General features: G+C 40.0%; 1 protein-coding gene and 1 pseudogene across 6 annotated transcripts in view; one reads left to right on the plus strand and one right to left on the minus strand.

The window, feature by feature from the left end:
- Positions 1-22,430, plus strand: part of Hecw1 (HECT, C2 and WW domain containing E3 ubiquitin protein ligase 1) — a 391,308-nt gene that overhangs the window by 327,999 nt on the left and 40,879 nt on the right. For all 6 annotated transcript variants that reach the window (XM_048786494.1, XM_048786498.1, XM_048786495.1 and 3 more), the window contains 7 exons: positions 3,269-3,374; positions 4,294-4,390; positions 10,117-10,200; positions 10,585-10,694; positions 17,624-17,744; positions 18,595-18,708; positions 19,758-19,910. In XM_048786494.1, coding sequence (XP_048642451.1) covers positions 3,269-3,374; positions 4,294-4,390; positions 10,117-10,200; positions 10,585-10,694; positions 17,624-17,744; positions 18,595-18,708; positions 19,758-19,910 — 785 coding nt within the window. The remainder of the gene's footprint in view (positions 1-3,268; positions 3,375-4,293; positions 4,391-10,116; positions 10,201-10,584; positions 10,695-17,623; positions 17,745-18,594; positions 18,709-19,757; positions 19,911-22,430) is intronic.
- Positions 12,960-14,946, minus strand: LOC107146023 (annotated as a pseudogene).

Raw genomic sequence — 22,430 nt, forward strand, 5'->3', positions numbered from 1 at the left:
AGATCTTAGTGGAAACCTCCATGACTCCCTAACTACAGCATCTTACATTCCTACAGAACCAGCACTCCATAGTTGCTGCCAAGCCCTGTCACTATCTTGAGCAGTAGCCAAGTCTCTAAGCATCTGGATGACAGAGCATAGTAAAACAACTTCCTAGGACCCCCTGTGCAAGCAGAGTGCCCCACTGGTCTCTACTCAAAATAATTTTTCTTTTACACTGTTGAGGCTGAGATGGGTGTGTCTTACCAATTCTTGAGATACTCTCAAGTCATCTGTCCTATTGTTTTGGGTAAAGTAGTTAGTTCCTTTAGTGGTTATAAGTTTTTTAACAACCACACCTTCCATAGCACCAGTTTTACTCACAATTTTCTGGTCAAACAGCAATTAAATCTTTCTGCTTTGCTTTCTGCTCCTGATGATCATAGTAAACTTGGCTAAAAACTGCCTGCAATATTCATGACACTGCCTGAACACTTTACTGCCTAGAAATTTCTTCTGCCAGATTAAGAAGTTCATCACCTTTAAACTCAGACTCATAGGCTCCTCAAAAGACTAGGCATGGAACCACCATATGACCTAGCTATACCACTTTCTCAGTATTTACCCTGAATAATAAAAGTCATCCAATTATAATGATACATGCATAGTCATGTTTATAGCAGCACAATTCATAATAGCCAAACTATGGAACCACCCTAGATGTCCATCAGTGGATGAATAGAGAAAGAAAATGTGGTATATATAAACAATGGAGTTTTACTCAGCCATTAAAAAATGAAATTATGTTATTTTAAGGAAAATAGATGGAAGTAGAGACCATCATGTTAAGCAAAATAAGTCAGTTAGAAGGTTAAGGGTTGCATGCTGTCTCTCACATGTGAAAGCTAGAGAGGAAAAAGGAAAACAAAGGTGGAGCAGATCTCCTAAAACTCAAAGGGAGATCAGTAAAGGAAAGGAACCTAGGGGTGGGAGGCAGAAAGGGAGAAGGGGTGATATTGGGCCAATTATATTGTTATATTGTGCACATGTACAAATATGTAACAATAAATTCTGTACAACTATAAAGCACCAATAAAAAATGAAGAAAGCAAAAAACTTAATTCAGCCTCACAGAAAGTCTCAGGACATGGAGAAAAAGCAGATAACTTCTTAACCTGAACATAACATGAATGGCCTCTAGTCCAATTTCCTATAGTGTCCTTCTTTTCCTCTGAACCTCATGAGCCCAGTTTTTACTGTCCACATTCCCATCAAAATTCTGGTTTTCTGAGCTCCCACTGAAACTTCCCATAAAGGTCCACCTTCAATATTCTAAAGCTTTTCCAGTTTGCATTGTTTCCAGTTTGCACAGTTTCCAAAATTCCTCCCACAAGTTCCAAAAAGCTCCAATAGCTTCTGAACCACAAGGTCATGTTAGTCACAGTAACAACCCCACTTCTTGGTACCAATTTCTATTTTAGTCAGCTTTTCACTGCTGTAATCAAAAGACCTTACAAGAAAAATTAGAGGAAAAAACATTACTTTTGGAGCTCACGTTTCAGAGGTCTAAGTTCACAGATGGCCGAATCCATTCTCTGGGGTCCAAGATGAAACAGAACATTATGAAAGAAGAGTATGGCAAATGAAAGCAGATGGGCACATTGTACCCAGAAGCAGAGACTGATCAACAAGAGCAAAATATATACCACAAGGGCATGCCCCTAATGACCCACCTCCTCCAACCACACCTGACCTGCCTATGGGTACCACCCAGTTAATCCCTATGAGGGGATTAATACATTGATTAGGTTAAGGCTCTCATAACCCAATCATTTCACCTCTAAACTTTCTTTCATTATTTCACCCATGAGCTTTTGAGAGACACCTCATTTCTAAAACATAACAGATATAGAAGGTGATGGTTATAAGGAAGGAAGAGAAAAGATAGAAAAAACAATTAAAGGAAAAGAGAGAAAAAAAATAAGAAAATTTGTTAGGGGGAGAAAAAAAAAGAAAGAAAGAAACAAATAAAAATAAACAAACCAAAAACCTTTACCCTCAAAAGGCAAGGCAAGGAAAAATAATCACATTTTTTTAAATGCTAAAAATGAGGCGGGGGAAGAAACAAATATGTATACATATATATGCCCAAGAACCAATTAGTGCAGCAAGAACACATACACACAAACACAATGGAAAATAGATTCCTAATGAAAAATGAAGAATTGTCTCCATGGAGAGGTCAAAAGAGTTGACAAGAATAGATGGTGACTGCCTATGCCCAACTGTCCTTCTTTCCATTTCTTCTTGGGCTAATCTACTGAGAGACAGAGAAAGAGAGCATAAGGACTGGGAGTTATTAACCCCTTCCTCTTTCAAGGTGCCAAATAGTGGCCTAAGACTGAAGCTGGTTGAAATAGCTCTCAGCTTCCTTTCTCACCTATATAAAGTAGGATAAAATGGGGGGTGGGGTGGGGGGGTACTGTAGTGGAGTTTTGTCTACACAGACCACCAGATCAATGCACTCCTGGGGTGGAGGGGAGTTTTAGCAGGTGGGGCTTAGGAATAATCAGGCCTCAGGGGCTTTGTTTGGTGGTGTCTGCTCTGGGGAGATTAGATCAGAATTTGTGAGGATACAAGATACTGTATGAAGTGAAGCCAGTACAGTGAATGAACGCACAGTAGGCGCTCAAGAAAGAATGTGCTTTGAATATAGTCAACACTGTTTTAAAAACCGAGTCCTATATTGAAATGCAGTTCTCACCTTGAGAAAGAAGGGTTATGAATCAGTCTTGCTTATAATATGTATGTAGAATTTCTCTCTCTTTATCATACTTTTGATGAGAATGTTTCTTAGTCTATTCAGTATATTAATTTGATTAATATCCATGACAGTTGACACAATCACTTTCTTAAAAACATAATTCAGGCCTGGGGTTGTGGCTCAGTGGTAGAGTACTTTCCTAGCATGTGTAAGGCACAGGGTTCTATCCTCAGCACCACATAAAAAGAAATAAAAAAAATAAAGGGATTGTGTCCCTCTACAACTAAAAAATATTTTTTAAAAATTTTAAAGAAAAGAAAAAACATAATATAGCATATTAACTACTCAGTCATTTTTAGAATCTTGCTTATTTTACCATCACCTGGAAGATTGTAACCTTATTATTATTTTTTTAACTTAGGTGATGTCAGTATCTTTTACCCCTCGTGTTGAAAAATTGGTATCAAAAGATCATCTGAAAATGATGACAGATTTTTCAATCTTACACTTTTATTTTAAAATTAGGCCTCAGAAGTCTCTAGAAACAGAGGAGCCTCCTTACTGGCCAGGCCAGGACACAGCCTAGTAGCTGCTATTCGAAGCCAACATCAACATGAATCATTGCCACTGGGTATGTATAATGCTTCTTTTAACCCCTGGCTACCCAATACTTAGCCATTTTTGTTGTTGTTTTGCTGTTGCTGTTGTTGTTATCGTGAATCCTTCAATATCCAAGATTTTGTATTTTCTTTCTGCTCTTTTATGACACTCCTCCACCTTTCACTCCCATTATTCCCTCTGCCCCTTTTCACTTTATCCTTCTTTCTTCCCCTGCCTCTCTCTTCTCTACTCTCTTCCAGTCCCTCTCACCCCTTTTTCCTTTATTCCATTCAATTGTTTATCGACTCTGTCCAGAAAAACAAAGTTTAATTGAGGTGGTGGATTTTATTGTTGCTAGATGCAGCCTTTAATTTATAGCTCTCTTTCTGTGTATGAATGAGGAGAGTTTGCAGTCTTCATTAGCAACCTCACTACCTCTTTCTAAAACGTGTGCCCCTTGTATCAAGGGAAATGAGATGAGAGAGTCTAGATACTGAGTATTTCCATCTTGGTTACTGGGAAATCAACACATGGCCATGGACTTAAAGATCAAGTACGCAGAAAAGGATCTCTTTGAACTCTTAAGAGTCTTTTGCCATAATATCTGTGGCAAAAGGACCAAGAAAAAATAGAAGGAAGAGAGAACTCCTTTCATGGGAGAGCTGTTTTATTCTCCCTCACCTGTTCAAGCAGAGATGAGTTAACACCCAGCCAAGAGCCTGACATATTATGGATGCTTAACTTAGATCTGGTTCACTTTGAGTTTGATCTTTAAAAAATAATAATAATGCTATTATGTCATACTTTTAAAATGCAAGAGCTTACTCTTATTTATGAGTACTTCAAATTCCTACATTAATCCTGGTATCAAGCAGGCATTTTCCTGTTGTCGGAGAAATCATGCCTGGGCTACAGACTCAACCACAACTGTGCTCTTTTGTCTGTTTCAGCATATAATGACAAGATCGTGGCATTTCTTCGCCAGCCAAACATTTTTGAAATGCTACAAGAGCGTCAGCCAAGCTTGGCAAGAAATCACACACTCAGGTAGGGCTCATCCCTCACCCCTAGAGCTCTAGGTCTTTCTAGATTTTCTTTTTCTTTTTCAGATGGGAAAACACTTCCATGGAGAGAGAGAGAGAGGAGAAGAAACTTCTATTGCATTTTATTCTTGCATTTAAATTGTAACCTGAATCCTCAAAATGAAAGGCCCAGTATTCTGGAAAGTAGCAGTAGCAGATAAAGTCATATTGTCAAGTTACTGAAGTGATTTCCATTGACTTGGAGACAAACACAGAAAGGAAAACCAAATAGTTGTCATTGAAGACTACTTATGTGAGGCACCATATAAATCATTTTTAATTTTAAAATTTGTTTAGTAGTAAACATAATTTTGAGTCACCATTTACAAAAGCCAACCAAGAAAAATAGTTGTCCTAACAACCTAGCATCCATTAGAGACATTTCTGAGCAAGTGTCTCTGAAATCAAATCACTTCATTTGGAAAGGACAGCCACCTGGACTAATAATAAAAAGAGAAAATATTCCCTGAACATAATCTTGCTTTCTCACCCAGAGACTCAAAATCTCTCTTCTTCAGTTCACTGTTTAACATTTCAAAAACCTGACATGCATGGGGGTTAAGGGTGTGGCCCTTTGGGGTTTGAAATCTTACTCCAGCTCAGGGTCCCTAATACAGACATATTATTCAATCCTCTGTCCCCAGTCTCATCACTGGGACGAGGTCACAATGTGGGCCTTGTTGGAAAGCTTCAGTGAGGATGCCCATAAAGAATTAGAGAAGGGAAGTGGAGTGGAAACTCAGTTCATGACTGCCTCTAATTCTTCCTTTCCCATTTGGTGGCCTCTTGAATCTGGCTGGTACCTATAATACTCTGCTTTGAGTTCCTCAGTGAATCACTAACACCTTGGAATACCCATTTGAATCCTTGCCAACTCCTCCAGATGGCTCACTCACTACTCTTTCCCCTCACTGCCCTCTCATTAACACCTCTTTTCCCTGAAGTTTTGCTCTATAAATCAGAACTCCCATTCTCTCTGCTGCCCCTGACCTCAACACCACCACCACCACCACCACCACCACCCCCCCCCGACCTTCACCTGTGAATATTAACCTCTGTGCATTCTCTCTTCCAGTCCTTTTCTCTTCTCCCTGCCAGGGCCCAAGTTTGAGTCCTCATCATTTCTCCCCTCGACTTCACAAGGGCCTCTCATAAGATATCCCCTACCACCCCATGACAACTAGAGTTACCTTCTGATAGCACAGATCAAATCATGTTCCCCCTGCCCTCCAAAAAAGCTCACAGAGCTCCCTGTGAATGAAATGAAGTCACGATTTCTAAGCACAGCATCCAGGGTCTTCAAAGTCTGGCCCTCACCTAATTCTCCCTCTGCACTAAGTTTTATCCTCCAAGGGTCTCCGCCTCCACCAAACAGGCCTCTGCCTTTGTCTTTCCTGAATAGCCTTTCCATTAAGGGCATCTCATACCCCTCCTTTTTTTTTTTCTTTTTCTTTTATTGGTATCAGGGATTTCACTCAGGGTCCCATAACCACTGCCCTTTTTATTTTTTATTTTGAGACAGAGTCTCATTAAGTTGCTTAGGGCCTTGCTAAGTGCAGAGGCTGGCTATGCACCATTGCACCTGGCTACTTCAGCTCCTTTTTAAAGACTCAGATCAAATGTAAAATTTCAACGATCCAGGCAGACGTTAGTATTTTTCTTGTCTAGTTTTAATAGCTTTCTTTTTGCACCTCTGAGATACTTTTAGATCTCTTGGATTCTGTCTTTTGCTTGTCTCCCTACACACTGTCAGTCCTTTGGAGAAGGGCTTTCAACTTCCTTATCTTTGTATCTGCTCCGTCCCTCAGAACCTGATCTTCTACTTAAAGATAGGAAACACTACTTTTTTTTTTTTCCTTTTTTTCCTGTGCTGGGGATCAAACCTAGGTCCTCCCACATGTTCAGCTAGGGAGCAACCACTGAGCTACATCCCCAGTCCCTGTTCAACTCGTAAGAATGACCTGCCTTACTTGGTCATATAGGGCCTTTCTGGGGGGCTGCTCTTTAACTCATAACAATTTTAGGGAATCCTCAAGGGATTCCAAGGGGTTTGTACTACCTGAAGTGATTCTGATACATGACTGCACTTGAACATTTTGTTGTTGTTGTTACTCGTTCTACCACTAAATCATGAGTTTACTGGGTACTTTTTAGAGGAATTTAAATTGACCAAAGGCACTAGAGTATCATTTTGATCTCTAGGTTTTAAAAAATATTAATCCCCTATGTAAAAGAGTGGAATATATTTCCAGAGAAAAGTGAACTGTTTTTAACCTTCCTATGTAATATCACGTTTTAACAAACTTCAAGAACCCTTAAAGGTTTTGAAGTGGTATGGAATTACACAATTATAATTTTTCACAGCTGAGTGGACCTAAAATCAGGGCATGTTGGAATTGGAAGAACTTTGGAAATTACCTAGTATGGAAACTAATAGCCGTTTTAAGGTTATAGAATCCTTTGAGAATCTGATGAAAGCCATTTTCTATTCTCCCTCACATGTAAATGGAAATCTGTGCAGATAATTTCAAGAAATTAATGGACCCTAAGGAAATTGTGGACCCCAGTTTGAGAAAGCCAATATCTCATCAGAAACAGGAGTCCCACAGTGACTATGAGAGACCTAGAGGCCATGGCATTCAAAAGTTCGCAAAAATTTGCTCTTGGGGAAATCTAGCTCATGAGACCAAGGAAGCCAGCCACAGCTGCTTGACTGATAACAATTTTAGGGAATCCTCAAGGAATCCCAAGGGGAATCCTTCCTCCCTCTGAAAGCAATGTGAGATCCATAAATGTCCAAGAATTGAAAAGAAGACTTCCTCTCGCCAGAACCCCGAAGAAACTTTCTCTGGTCCTCAAATGGGGATCATGACCCCTGTTTTGCCATTTCTGGGGGAGCCAGGAATCTATGTCTTTGGTCCACAAAACCCGTTGCTGAGTTAGGGGGTAAAGAATGTGTTCTCAGAAAACTGTGCTCAGCAGACATAAGTGAATTTAAAAAGCTACACATGGAGGGGGAAATGGAGCCAGAAAACCCAGAGTTAATGACGTCTCTTATGTGTGAGGAGTGCCTAGCAGTCCTGATTTATTCATTCCTTCCTGCCACGAGTGCTTTTATTATGCAACTGTCCTGAATTGGGATTGTGCTAGGGTTTATATAAGCAGTAACAAGCAAACCAGACATATTCTCATAGAATCTACAGTCTACTCAGAGAGGCAGATGATGGATAAGATCTGGGTTGTTGGAGGTTTTTTATTTTTAAGCCAAATATATAAATAATGTGTTAAGTGCCGTGAAGGTCATGATCAGAATTCAGTGAGAGGGATAAAGTGCGGTTGCAGAGGAAGAGGACTTACAACCTCAACAGGGAGGACTTTTCCAAGTAAGTGGTACTTAAGCTGAAACCTGAAGGATGAGAAGGAGTTGTTCCTGAGCGGCAAGGTTGGGACACAGGGAGCGTGTACAAAGTCCCCATGGCAGGAAAAGCTTGGTTCAGTGAGGAATGAAAGAAAGGCTTTTGGGCTCAGGGGTAGATGGGGTAGGGTGGAAAGACCATGGTGACTTTGGACAGGGAGATCTTGGCAATAACTGGAAGGAGATGGGATTTTTATTGGAAGTGCAATTTTACTGGAGAAGCAATTAAGGAGTTTTCAGCAGGAAAGAAATATGATTGTATTTTTAATGACTAGTTGGGCTTCTCTATGGAGAATAGCTAGACTGGAGCAGGAAGCTATATCAGAGACAACATACACAAGACATGATGGTCATGTGGACCATGGTAAACATAGATGGAGAGGAAGGAGCAGCGTGGGCGATATTGTAGAAGCAATGATACTAGGAACTGATAACAGATTGAGCACAGTATGTCTTTGTAAGAGGCCAACAAGTTCCCCTTCCCTTTTTTTTTTTTCGAGAGAGAGAGAGAGAGAGAGAATTTTTTAATATTTATTTTTCAGTTTTCTGTGGACACAACATCTTTATTTTATTTTTATGTGGTGCTGAGGATGGAACGCAGCGCCCCTCGCATGCCAGGCGAGCGCGCTACCGCTTGAGCCACATCCCCAGCCCTCCCCTTCCCTTCCCTTTTTAAAAAATCCCCACACCAAGTGTCAAGTCGATTATATTTCCATCTGAAAATATAAAAGTTATGGTAAAGATTTGGATTCTCAATTAATTTTCAATGAATTCTCAATTCTCAGATTCTCAATCTGACAGAGGGAAAAGTTCTACCTCCAGCTGTTTGAAAATAGATTTTTTTAAAAAAACCCATCCATTCCTGAGTTGCCACTGGGAAAAACTGAGTGCAGGGTTTATGAGATGCCTTTGTATTATTTCTTCCAATTGCACATGAACTTCAAATTATCTCAAAATAAAAATTGAAACACAAAGAAAAAAAGGTTAAATAATTTTTCTAAAAAAAAAATCAATCCTTAAATTTTCCCAGATTTCTGCTGTATCCTCTTTAAGAAAGGCAAAATAAACCACTCTTTTGAAGCACACACACACACACACAAATGAATGATTCTTAGGCCTGGATCTGAATAATATCAGCGAAGCAAATTACAAGGTTAATTCGATCAAAATAAGTGTTACTTATCCATACACTTATTTGAAATAATCTGCAAGGTTGAAGTTGGAGATTGTGAAAAAAGGTTACAATAGATGAGCTGTAACTAAACAGATGAATTGATCCCTGGGTATTTTTTTAATTTATTCTAATTAGCTGTACATGACAGCAGAATGCATTTAGATTCATTGTACACAAATGGAGCACAACTTTCCACTGTACACAATGCAGAGTCACACCATTAGTGCAATCATACACATACATAGGATAATAATGTCCTTCTCATTCCACCATCTTTCCCGCCTCCATACCCCCTCCCCACCCCTCACTTCCCTCTGTCCAATCCAAAGTTCCTCCCTTCTTCCTTTGCCCCCCCCCCATTATGGATCAATATCCACTTATCAGAGAAAAAATTTGGTCTTTGGTTTTTTGGGATTGGCTTACTTCACTTGACATAATATTCTACAACTCTATCCATTTACCTGTAAATGCCATAATTTCACTCTTCTTTAAGGCTGACTAATATTCCATTGTGTATATATACCAAAGTTTCTTTATCCATTCATCTATTGTAGGGCATCTAGGTTGGTTCCACTGTTTAGCTATTGTAAATTGAGGTGCTAAAAACATTGATGTGGCTGCATCACTGTAGTATGCTGATTTTAAGTCCTTTGGGTATAGACAGAGGAGTGGATCACTGGGTATTGACTGACCAGGGAGACTCTCGTCGGGATCCTCTGTGCCCAGTGTGGCATTATAACTTTATCACCAACCACAAGATTTCCCAAGCAACTCTCCATTCCTTATCTTCCCATGGCTTCAAATTTACCATAAGTCCAGAGCAGTACTTCAGCAACACTTTCTGACCCAGCTCCACATTCATCTTTGCTCTCTGGGGTCCTGACTTTGCTGTATTCCTCAGATTCTGTGCCAGTGTGAGTCTGAGAAAAAGCCACCCCTTATAAAGCATCCTGTGAGCCTGCAAGATGAGTTCTGAGTACCACAAAATGCACTGGACATTAGGCCCCGGCTACTCAGTCACATTGCAAGATACAAAAAAAGATTTATACCTTAGCTTAAGTATTGGTATATAATTCTCATTTTATTTTCCTCATTACTCTAGGGAGAAAATCCATTATATTCGGACCGAGGGTAATCATGGGCTTGAGAAGTTGTCCTGTGATGCAGATCTAGTTATTTTGCTGAGGTAAGGATCTGTACCTGAAAAAATTCTAGAAAAGCTGCACGGAGCAGTTCCACACCACAGCAGAAAAGGGCCAGAATGAAACACCTGTTCTTTATTCTAGAAGAGTCTAGTACCTGGGACTGAAGTAGTGTTCTCACACTGGTGATTGCTGTCCATCTTGTGATGGGGCACCAAGAACTACAAAGAGTTCTTGATGGAGACTTTATTATGGGATTAGTTAGGGCTTTAAAAAAGAAACACTGAGAATTTGCCAGCAAGGCGTGCCTATCTTTTATGTTACATATAAATCTAATTGCTTTTGTTGCTTGTTAAGAAATTTAACTGTTATTAGCCAATTCACTTTCTCAGGGAACAGAGAACTAACTTTTTTTTTTTACTCTGCAGCCTCTTTGAAGAAGAGATTATGTCCTATGTACCCCTGCAGGCTGCCTTCCACCCCGGGTATAGCTTTTCTCCCCGCTGTTCACCCTGTTCCTCACCTCAGAACTCTCCAGGTAACTTGGGAATGACCTATGAGTAGTCCTGTGTGTTTCCACAAGCTGAAAAGAATTGATGGGCAACTGTATGCAAGTCTTTCCTCTTTCAGTCCTTCTTAATTGCCTGATCAAAAAATGCACACTCTAGGCCAGGTGTATAATACCAGCAGCTTGGGAGCCCGAGGCAGGAGGATCTGGAGTTCAAAGTCAGTCTCAGCAACTTAGTGAGACTCTGTCTCTAAATAAAATATAAAAAAGGGCTGGGGATGTGACTCAGTGGTTAAATGTCCCTGGGTTCAATCCCTGGTACCACCAAAAAAAAAAAAAAAAGCATTCCCTAAATTAGGTATTGAAAACTGCTGCCTGTTTTTATAATGCCCCCAATCAAGAATGGGGTTTATATTTTTAAATGCTTGAAAATTTTTTAAACACTCAGGACATATGAGTACAATAAGAAATTCAAATTTCAGTGCCCATAAATAAAGTTTTATTGGAACCTGGCCATGCCTGTAATTTATGTATTTTTTATGACAGCTTTCACACTACGGCAGCAGACATGAGTAACAGCAACAGAAGTCCTGTGGTTTGCAAAGCCTAAAATATTTACTATATGGCCACTTACAGAACAAGTTTGTTTTCCTGCTCTGAATCGCTATTGCATTCCCAAGGCACTCTCCAAGAATTTCAAAGGGAAGGCCCTTTCTGAAACAGTCCACTTATGATTTAGAATTCTATTTGATACCAATTATGGTAACATATTTCCTGGGGACCATTGTTATGTCTCCACAAAGATTCCAGAGGTTTTCCTTACACCATTGTATAATTGTTCCTCCTGTTTTCTTTGTGTATGAGAATGATATAAAAATCATTTGTGGGTTTTTTCTATTCCAAACGGGGGAATATATGTTTAGTGGGAAAAAAAGACATTTCCTGGAACCATCAAGACGACTGGCAGAGGTGAAATCCATACCTCCAAATTAGATCAGTTTTGGAGATTTCCCCATTTTAGTCAGCTGTGAACCAAATACCTGAGAAAAACAACTTAGAGATGGAAAAGTTTATTTGGGGCTCACAGTATCGGAGGTTTCAGTTAATAGACAGCTCCGTAGCTGTGGGCCCAAGGTGAGGCAGCACATCATGGGGGGAGACCGCAGCAAAGGGAAGCTGCTCAGCTCCTGGCAGTAAGGAAGCAGGGAGGCAGGACAGGGGGAGGGCCATAAGGGAGATGGACCCTTCTAGGGCACAACCCAGTGACCCACCTCCACTGCCATACCTCACCTGCCTCTAGTTACCACCCAGCCACTCAAACTAGGATGAGATGGCTAGGTTACAGCTCACACAATTCAACCACTGTACCTCTGAACATCCCTACATTAACACGGGAGTTTTGTGCGGATACCTCATATCCAAATCGGAACACCCCCTTTGAATTTGATTTGCATTATCACATTGTGGTAGCTTTCTAGAGTAACCCCAAATTTCCTTTATAACTTTATTTTTTTAAGTCTTCCAACAGTTTATTAGAAAGAATGTAGAGATTTTTTAAAAATCCCCACTGTCATGAATATAAATTGAGGTTTTTCAGCTGAATCAAAAAAAGAAATTTAAAAAAATCCAATAGTATATTAACATTTTTTTTCACTCATTTGTCATATTGACTGTCCAAATACAAATCTGGTCTAAATGTACAGACTCTCAAGCAACAGTGTACAGCTTTCTTCATCCTCCAAGCTAAGAGATGTAAAAGCTGAAGGGCCAAACAATACCAAATGTATAGGCTTCAAAAACCATCTAAGTTAAGGGAATTTCACTAGTTTTAGCTAAGATGCATGTGGAACACTGACAAATAATCACTCACGTACAATAATAGGCAGTAAATTTTTTTTGAAAAATACACTTTAGTGGAACAATCCTATATATAGGGTACATCAGAAGAAAGGTAGGTTATCCGTTTAAGATGTCAGTCAATTTGTTTCAACCACTCTGAATCCATATTTTAAAACTTAAAATTTAATTAGACTTTCCCTAAGTGGACAGCTTCCTATCATATCAGTAATTGTGTTACGAAGTAAAGGGGACTTAGGTGAAATGTTTTTACTTATCACAACCGCTGTGTCAATTGCCTAGGATCTCAACAGCTTCATGGGAGTCTGGGAAATGTTCGTGCATAAGGATAGCACCTTAGCTGACTTAATTTGCCCTGTATAATGGTCTATTGTCAAGTCTTAGTGAAGCCTTTTAGAAAAGGAAATTAAAAAAACAGGTAGAAAAAAATGGGTGAAAGGCAGCAAATAACTGTCTTGAGAGCTATCAACTCAGGAATTTTCTCAATCATGAAATCTTATGGAGAAGTAATTTTCTTTCTCAAAATCCAGGCGATGACGATATTCCTCACTCCAGATCTGGCATTTTTTCATCATCACTGTCTTGTGAATCATCATCTGCTCCATCTACTTCTGGTAAATCTACATCCTCATCACCACCCACGCTGTTCACCCACATCTGTTTCTCAGAGAAAGGACCAAAATCACACAAGTCTTATCTGAATCATCTTTCGAGTCTTTCCAATTATTGAAGTCCACTCTCAGCCATTGATGAAGCTTTGCCCTGTCTTTTGCTAACCTAGGCCATGATGGGCCAGGCTCTCCTTTTAGTCAACAGCATAAAATTAATCGGTTCCTTCTTTTATGCTTAGAATCATTTGGATCAATACAGTAAAAACGATCAATTTCATTTAAATATTTAAAATTATCACTTCCTCCAAGACGGCTGAAAGTAAAAAGTTTGGATTTTTCAAAATTTACATTAACATATTTACTCTCTTCAACAAAAAATTTAATGAAAATATAGTCCCTTTGACGGTACCACTTTGCAAAAGCATACTGCTTTGTGAAAGGGGCAGGGGGACCTTCCGTTGGCTGCTGAAGAATCTGGTTCCTCCGGGATCAGGGCCTGGAATCTTCCCCTTTGGCAAGGGTGGCAATGGGCTAGATGCACTGGCAGAGAGAGCAGCTTCCTCCTCAGGAGAAGAGGAAAGTGTAGGGGAAGGAGAACAAGGACAGAGAATTTCCTTTTGTAACTTTAAAACCATAGGAACTTTCTACTCACAACCTCAGGAGTCAGGATCCAAATTTGATTTTTTAAGCCAGTGGGAAAATGCCAAAGAGAAAATTTAGCAATGGGTTCTATGTCTTGAAAGGAATGTCTCATTCAACATTACTCCTTAAGTCTCCAAAGCTGGAATGTCTTTTAGTATTACTCATCCAAGTTGTGCCATTCAGAATATCTCTTAAAGTAGTTTTGCCAACTGATAAAATCTATTTTGAAGACAGTGTCTCCTTGTTGTCACAGCCACCCAACAAGTGTACCATTGACACTGCTTATGAAATGACCAGAGCTTGCTCCCTCTGACATATAACATAACTGAAATCCTGTTGCCTGGGAGAAAGGAGAACCAGGAGCTTTGTTAGAGCCAACATGAGGACAGTCAAACATTTCCAGTGTGCACCTATTTGGGAGGAGCAGTCTTCCATTTGGGGGAGCCATCGGTCTGCACGATGACCTGTTGTTGTAGAAATATCTGCTGACATACCTACACTTTGGTCTAAAAAAAAAAAAAAAAAAACCTTTGGCCACACAGCAGGATTTTAACATCATTATAGGAGAGAGCTATCATATTGCAAAAAGAAAAGAGAGAGAGAATAAGGCATTGTTTGCTAAATGAAAATTATTTTGCTAAGTTTTTTTAAAGGTATCAACTTTGCCAATAAAGACATTACTGATGCCATGAATTTATGTAATCATTCAATTCTTTTTGTCAAAGTACTTAATTTTTTTATTCTCCAGCCTTGACCTTGTGGTCCTAGATTATGCAACCCAAATATTTTTGTGTTAAATTTTGCAATTTCCATTATCATAGCCCTTTTTGAAATTTACCGGAGTGCTGCAGAGATAGAGAACTCTTAGAAGTTTAGATCAAAGTATCTGGTGAAGCATAAATCTTTAGAAAAATGAGGAGTGATCACAGAGATAGTGGTAGTACCAACAGTAGTTAAAGTCATGCTATAAAATGTACTATAATCTGTTGGACAGAAATTATACTTGCACTTGTAGACTTGTGATCTGGTTCCCTCTATCCTGAAGCCTGGTCCTTCAACAAGGCTACTCCTTCAGTTTCAATATGGCAACTGTGGATTCCCTCACACCCCAGGTGTTTTGGGGTCTGGACTTCCTTGACTGCAGCAACCTGTTCCTCCTCCACCTCAGTCATTTGTTCCCACAGTCATGTTTCTGACCTTGTTATCTCATAAATTGCCAATCTAAGCACCCTCTTCCTTCCAACATGCCTATTCTGCTTCTTGCCTATTACCATTCTTTGGCTTCTCCACGATCACCAGTGCATGGGATTCTCTCCTTTCTATCCAGCATAGATTTTGTGGTTCATCGTTTCAGTAACATCCTTGCCAATGCCCTGAACTCCATTGGTCCTCTTCATCTTATCTGCATCCACTGGCAGAGCTCCACCTCTAGATTAGCCTTTCTGTCTCCCTTATGCACGTCTGCAGTTAGGTGCTCTTGAACAGTTCACCTGCCTGGGCAAATAGTTAATCACCTCTCACCTCACATGGACTTTGAACACCCAAAAGAAAACCCTAGCTTACTTCTTTGGGCTCCTCTAATACTATTCCAGACACTTCTACTCCCCTCAAACCTCCAACCCTCAATACCCCTTCCTATCTCCTTCCAGTTTACTCCACTGGGGGAAAAAAGTCCTCCAACAGAAATTTCCTCCAGTGACTGTTACCAAACCTACAAGCCTACTAACCATGCACACATCTTATTCTTCTTCACACCTGTACATGAGAGGAGGTCATGTACATTTCTGAGGTCACCAGGACCTCTGGTCACCGGACCCAATGTGTAAGTCTCTGCCTCCTCCCTGATCTTTCAGCAGTTATTACTATTATTAACCACCACTCACTCTTCCCCTAAGTTGCCTCCTCAGGTAGCTCCAAAGACCAAATTCATGATCTTCCCCCATAAATTCATTCTTTCTTCAATGCTCCCCATCTTAGTGAATGTCACCAAAGTTCATTCAGTTAGAAATCTGAGGTCCACCTTTCCCTCACTACTTAACATCCAATTCTTTGTCCCATAAAGACATCTCCAATCAGTCCACTCCTCAACATCTCCGCTGCACTGACACTAGTCCAGTTCAATGTGGGCTCTCTAAATCTACCCTGGTCCTCTCCACATTTTTCTCTCTACAGCAGGAAGATTGATGTTTTCATAACTCAAGTCACATCATACCAGCCCCGTGTAATGGCTTTCTGTTACAGTTAGCATAAAACAAAACTGCTTAACAAATGTACCTTACCTAATATGATGTGGCTCCTGCCCACCTCTCAAGCCTTGTTTATGCATCAGTTTGGCCCTCAAATCCTGTGCAACAAACCAAAGCACCACTTTCCATTCTGTCTCAGGACCTTTGCATCTGCTAATCTTCTTCCTGTACTGTTCTTCTCCCAGATTATTTCTTTTCTTAGTCAAAGAGAAACTTTCCTGACTCATTCAATCTAATTCAGGCCTACTTATTCTTTTTTATTTTTTATTTATTGTAATTAGTTATATATGACAGCAGAATGCATTTCAACTCATTGTACACAAATGGAGTACAACTTCCCATTTCTGTGGCTGTAAATGACGCAGAGTCACACCATTCGTGCAATCAAACATGCACATGAGGTAATAGCATCCGTCTCATTCCATCATGCTTCCCATTCCCAGACCTCCTCCCCTCCCCTCACTCCCCTCCAATCCAAAATTCCTCCATTCTTCTCTAGCCATCCCCCCCACACACACACACACATTATGGATCAGAATCTACATATCAGAGAAAACATTTGGCCTTTGGCTTTGGGGGATTGGCTTATTTCACTTAGCATGATATTCTCCATCTCCATCCGTTTACCTGCAAATGCCATAATTTCATTCTTCTTTATGGCTAAGTCATATTCCATCATATATATATACCACATTTTCTTTATCCATTCACCTGTTGAAGGGTGTCTAGGCCAATCTTAAGTTCTTCTCCAGGGAAATTTTCCTGGGCTTGGCCAGTATGTTCTGTGTTCTCAAAGAACTGTGTTCCTTTCCTTCATGGATAGCAGTCATCTCAAACTGTAATTACATACTCATTTCTGTGAGTTTACTGATATAAGTTTTCTCTAGATTATAAATTTAGTACCCTAAATATACCAAGTAACTAACACTTATTAAATGGGTGGACCATGATTTGGTCCATCTGTAAAACTTGGAATAAGAATGTTACTTTTTCCATTTCCCTTTTTATTAAAAGGTGAATAATGATAGTAAAGCATTTTCAAAGCTCTCTAATGATAAAAAAAAAACTCATCTATGTAGAATCAGTGAATTATCCTTGTTGTTGTTATAAAATTTGCCCTTGTGATGCAAGGTAACTAATATAAATTCCTAAATGCTCTGGGCCCTAGGGTAGAGGTTTTTTCCTAGCATCAATATCAATGTAGAAGCATGACAAACACACATGTTAAAGTCCTGTCCGTCATTCTAGTTTCAATCACTTCTTGCAATATTGCAACTTACAGGAAAATTTTATTCTAGTTCAATTTATGTTAATTGTTTCAGATGATCCACGTACCATGAAGCCAAGATAATGCTCACCAGGGTACTTTTAGAGAAAATTACCACTTGAAATAATTGAATAGACATAGGATATATTCCACAGCAGTCATTTTCCTCTTTTGTTTATCATGAAAGTAACTGAAGGACTGTAGGAAATGAAGGGAACTCCTTAGAAAAGAAGGCCGTGAGGACACAGGACTCTGGCGGGTCCCTCTCCACCATCGCTCTGCAGATTGCTCTTAGTTGAAGAGTCTCACCCACAGGCTGTGTGCTTCCCTCTGCAGGTTTACAGAGAGCCAGTGCAAGAGCCCCTTCACCATATCGGAGAGACTTTGAGGCCAAGCTCCGCAATTTCTATCGGAAACTAGAAGCCAAAGGATTTGGTCAGGGTCCAGGGAAAATTAAGTGAGTGCTTCAGTGCTTGGCACTGAATTTCAATGGCAGGTTTCTAACCCTTTATCTTTTATATCTTTGCATTTTTTTTTTTTGAGATTGGATACCTTGGTGCCGTAGCAAGTATGGTGTGAATGAAGGAAGGAAGTGAGGAAGTTGGAAGGAAAGAAGAAAGGAATTTAAGAAATTGGAGGGGAGGTAGGAAGGGAAGAGAAGAGAGAGAAGGAGAAGGAAAAGCAAAGGAGAGAGAAAAGGAGCAGTAGATTTCAGACAAAGGCATATGTGATGTCAATAATCACAAAAAAAGAATCTTGACCTAATTTTAAAAAAATGTTATTTTCCTCTTACTTATTCCTGGGGGAAAATTTAACTCATTGGTCCAATTTGTGGACTCTTCATAACTTTGCAATTGAAGTCCAAGTAAAATGGTTATTTTTTCTTCCTTTTGGGTTTACTATTTTTATCTTAAAAAGCTGAGCCAAAAATTAAGAACCCAACTTAAGAGATCTCTTAATTTAAGAGGCATCCTTTTGAATTGCTTTTAAAAAAAGATCTTTTTCCCCTGGACTGGGGGTTGAGCCCAGGACTTCACACATGCTGGACAAGTGCCCTATCACTAAGTCACATCCCCAGTTCTAGAAAGAGTCTTAAAGTAGTTCAGTACGATGGCAGGTACCCAATAATAAGTGTTCATGTTTTCCTTGTCTACCTGTTTTGAGAAGTGAACTGATCTTGCCCTTTCCCCTCTCACTGGAGAGGTAGCTGTGAGTGAGACCATAAACCTGATCTTAACAACTCACAGGAAACATTGTCCCGCACCCCAGCTTCAGAGCCACCCCTCACAACCACCTCTTCTTCTCAGGCTCATTATTCGTCGGGACCACTTGTTGGAGGGAACCTTCAATCAAGTGATGGCCTATTCCCGGAAGGAGCTCCAGAGAAACAAGCTCTACGTCACCTTTGTTGGAGAGGAGGGGTGAGGAACCAGGAGTTTCATGCAGACACCTTGATATGGGCAGACCAGAGCCCCAGGCAGAGGGGGCTTTTTCTCAAGAAAGAGCAAGATGCTCTAAGCCTATGCTCTGAGGTCATTCAGATCAGGCACTGCCAGGAGGTCTTTCTTTTGATGTTGCCAAACTTTAGGTTTCATGTTCCTCAAAAACTAAGATTATTGACATGTCCTAGAGTCTGAGCTCACATCATTGAAGTATAATAATCCATAAATACATTCCTAAACCATTGGGTCTTTACTTTGTAGGTGGTGTACTCTTCTGAGTATCTAATCAAAAAAACTCTTCCTTTTGGAGTACACAAATGCAACGACATACCAGACTTTTCATGTATTTTTGTGGAATTCACTTAAGTGTGGAGGGTAAGCCCACCTCAGAGGGAACATCCCACATCAGAATGCACTTGGAAGTTTTTCCTCATTCATCTACATACACACACACACACACACACACACACACTGTGACATAAAATTCTTTCAGATCTCCCTTTTTTATAGTAGGGCAGCTGTCTGTTTTATTCCTTAGGTATTAAATGATTGGAAACACAGATAAGGACCATTGCCATAAGAGTTAACTCACGAAGTAGGGCACAGTAGTGCACGCCTGTAATCTCAGCAGCTTGGGAGGCTGATGCAGGAGGATTGCAAGTTCAAAGCCAGCCTCAGCAAAAGCAAGGCACTAAGAAACTCAGCGAGACCCTGTTCCTAAATAAAATATAAAATAGGATGTGGGTCAGTGGTCAAGTGCCTCTGAGTTCAATCCCAATACCAAAAAAAAAAAAAAAACACAGAGTTAACTCATGAACATCTGACTGAGAAGCACCCCCACACCAATTACTGCATCCTCATTAACTACCATAAATCAATTCTTCCACTGAGATCCACTATAAAGAATAGAGACTGGTCTCTGCTTTCTCCAGCCCTGTTCCAAAAGAACCTACTAGAATCTGGGTAAGAGACTGTCCCTCCCCTTTCAGACACAAAATGAGCTTCCTGGACCTGTTCTTCCTTTGCAGCCTGGACTACAGTGGTCCTTCTCGAGAGTTCTTCTTCCTTTTGTCTCAGGAGCTCTTCAACCCTTACTACGGACTCTTTGAGTACTCTGCAAATGATACTTACACGGTGCAGATCAGCCCCATGTCCGCGTTTGTAGAAAACCACCTTGAATGGTAAGGTCTATGATTTTCACTTTATTGTGTTTGAGCATTCTTATCTTTCTTAGTCAGAAGTCAGCAGCATTTCTCTGAGGTCACTGCATTCAGAGGCGTGGGCCAGATCTTATGAGGCGTGATGAGAGGGGTGGAGAGCAGAGCCCTAAATGCAAAAGTCTATAGTCTTTACCCAGATGACATGATAGATCACTGAGACACTGATAACATAGCAACTTCAAATTGATGCAAGATAGAATAATTGCCTACTGAGAATACACTAAATAAGAAGATACAGGTCATGAATGTTGAAAATTATACTAAAATCATAGGAGTCCCCAGTGGAGGCTTCTTGATGGTTTCATGGGTTTAAAATTCTTTGACCTTGGACCAATGGTTTTAGCATTGACTTCTGCAGTCTTACTATAAAATAAGTCTGCTGGGTCAAATGATCTCTGAGCAGACTTATGAATTTAAAATCCAGGATCTCTTTGGTTGTTTCCTCTTGACTCATTTTATGACCAATTACTGACACATGTAAGAAGATAGGTATCAGGCAATCCTGTACAGCTTTGTGTAAAAGAGGCCTCAGATGCAGGTATTAGAAGAATCCAGAAAGCTGCATGGGACATCTGGGATGCATGCACTTTCCTGATATCTCACCACCATGCCTGTCTGAATTATCCCTGATCTCATGCCAAGATGATTTTATCAAGAGGGAAGTGAAAGACAGCTAATGTGGACTGGAGACAGCTAATGTGGATTCTTTGACATATCTTATTTATGCTGCTATTGAAGGGAGTTATTAGGGTATTATCTGAACTAGTGGCTTTTATTTTTTTAATTGGTTCTTTTTAGTTATACATGACAGGAGAATCCATTTGGGCATAATTTTACAAACATGGAATATATTTTGTTCTAATTCAGACCCCAGCACTTCTCCTTCTCCTCCCCTCTCCTCACCCCCTGCTCCCTTCCCTCTATTGATCTTTCTGCCATTTACCCATAGTTATTTTTTTTAATTAATTTCTTTGGTATACACCATGGTGAGATTGCTGTGGTGATTCATATATGTACATAAGAAGGTTGTCAGATTCATTCCACTGCCTTTCCTTTTCACATCTCCCTTCCCTTCCCCTCATTCCCCTTTGTCTACTCCACAGAACTTCTAATCTTCCCCCCAACCCCTTGTTGTGGTTTAGCTTCCACATATCAGAGAAAATATTTGACCTTTGGTTTTGGGAGACTGGCTTATTTCACTAGGCATGATAGTCTCCAGATCCATCCATTTACCAGCGAATGTCATAAAGTCATTCTTTATGGCTGGCTTTAGAATCCAAGTCCCTATAGTTTTGTTACAGAGCATCAGTATAACCCACATAGAGCTTCCAGATGTTGGAACGTGCCTTCCTCTCTCACAACATACGCTCTGCTCTGAAGTTCTTGAATAAGGGTGGAGTGCGTTCACAGGACAAGTTTGGCACAAGATAAAACAAACTTGCCATTTGTCTCTTCCCATCTCTCCTTTTCCTTGCCGGTAATTAGATGATGAGGGCTGTGAGGCAGAAACACACAGGCACGGGGCAGGCAGAGCAGGCAAGCCCCAGGAAGGGATGCATGGGCCTGAGAATGGAATGCCAGCTCTCACTTTGTTCCTGTTCAGGAGGCTCCATTCTGACAGTCGAGAGCATCATAACCCATGACACACAAGAATATTATTGGGCTGAGGTTGTGGCTCAGTAGTAGAGTGTTTACCTAGCATGTGTCAGATCCGGGGTTCGATCTTCAACACCACATAAAAATAAAATATTGTGTCCACCTAAAACTAAAAATTAAATATTAAAAAAAGAATATATGCATTACATGTATCTACATGCATTATATGTAATATAACCCCTCAATTCTCTTACCAGTTGGTGAGCATAAAATTTAAGATAGTGTCTTAGAGGTCATGAATTCAAATTAGCAATCAAGAAAGAAATACTTTCACAAAATATCATGCCATTTGGGACCACATTAGGTGTTGTGGGGAATATCTTCACTAATTTAAAAATTATAAATGAAGCAAATGTATGCGTTTGGAGGGTATAAAGCTGAAATAAGATTTCTTCCCTCAAAACCAAGCAGTGGGAGGAACACATGAATAAACCAACAATTAAAGTTATAATAATCTTAAACGCTAAGTTATACCTGCATATATACATTTATGTGTTAGCCTTAGATACATATATGATGCATCTACAGATGCTCCTCAACTTAAAATGGGGTTATGTCGCAATAAATCCATCATAAATTGAACTTGTTGTAGGTCAAAAATTCATTTACTACATCTAACCTGTGCAGCATCGTTGCTTAGCAACACAACCTACTACAGGGGATTGCGTGTTTATCCTGTGAGCATGTGGCTGACTGGGAGCTATACTCGCTACTTCTGCCTAGCATGAGAGGAAGGTTCCTAGTTCATATCACCAGCTGGGGAAAAGATCCAAATTCAAAATCAAAGTACAATTTCCACTGAATACATATAAGTTTTGTACCATC

Source organism: Marmota marmota, unplaced genomic scaffold (genome assembly GCF_001458135.2).
Source record: "Marmota marmota marmota unplaced genomic scaffold, marMar, whole genome shotgun sequence".
Taxonomy (NCBI): domain Eukaryota; kingdom Metazoa; phylum Chordata; class Mammalia; order Rodentia; family Sciuridae; genus Marmota; species Marmota marmota.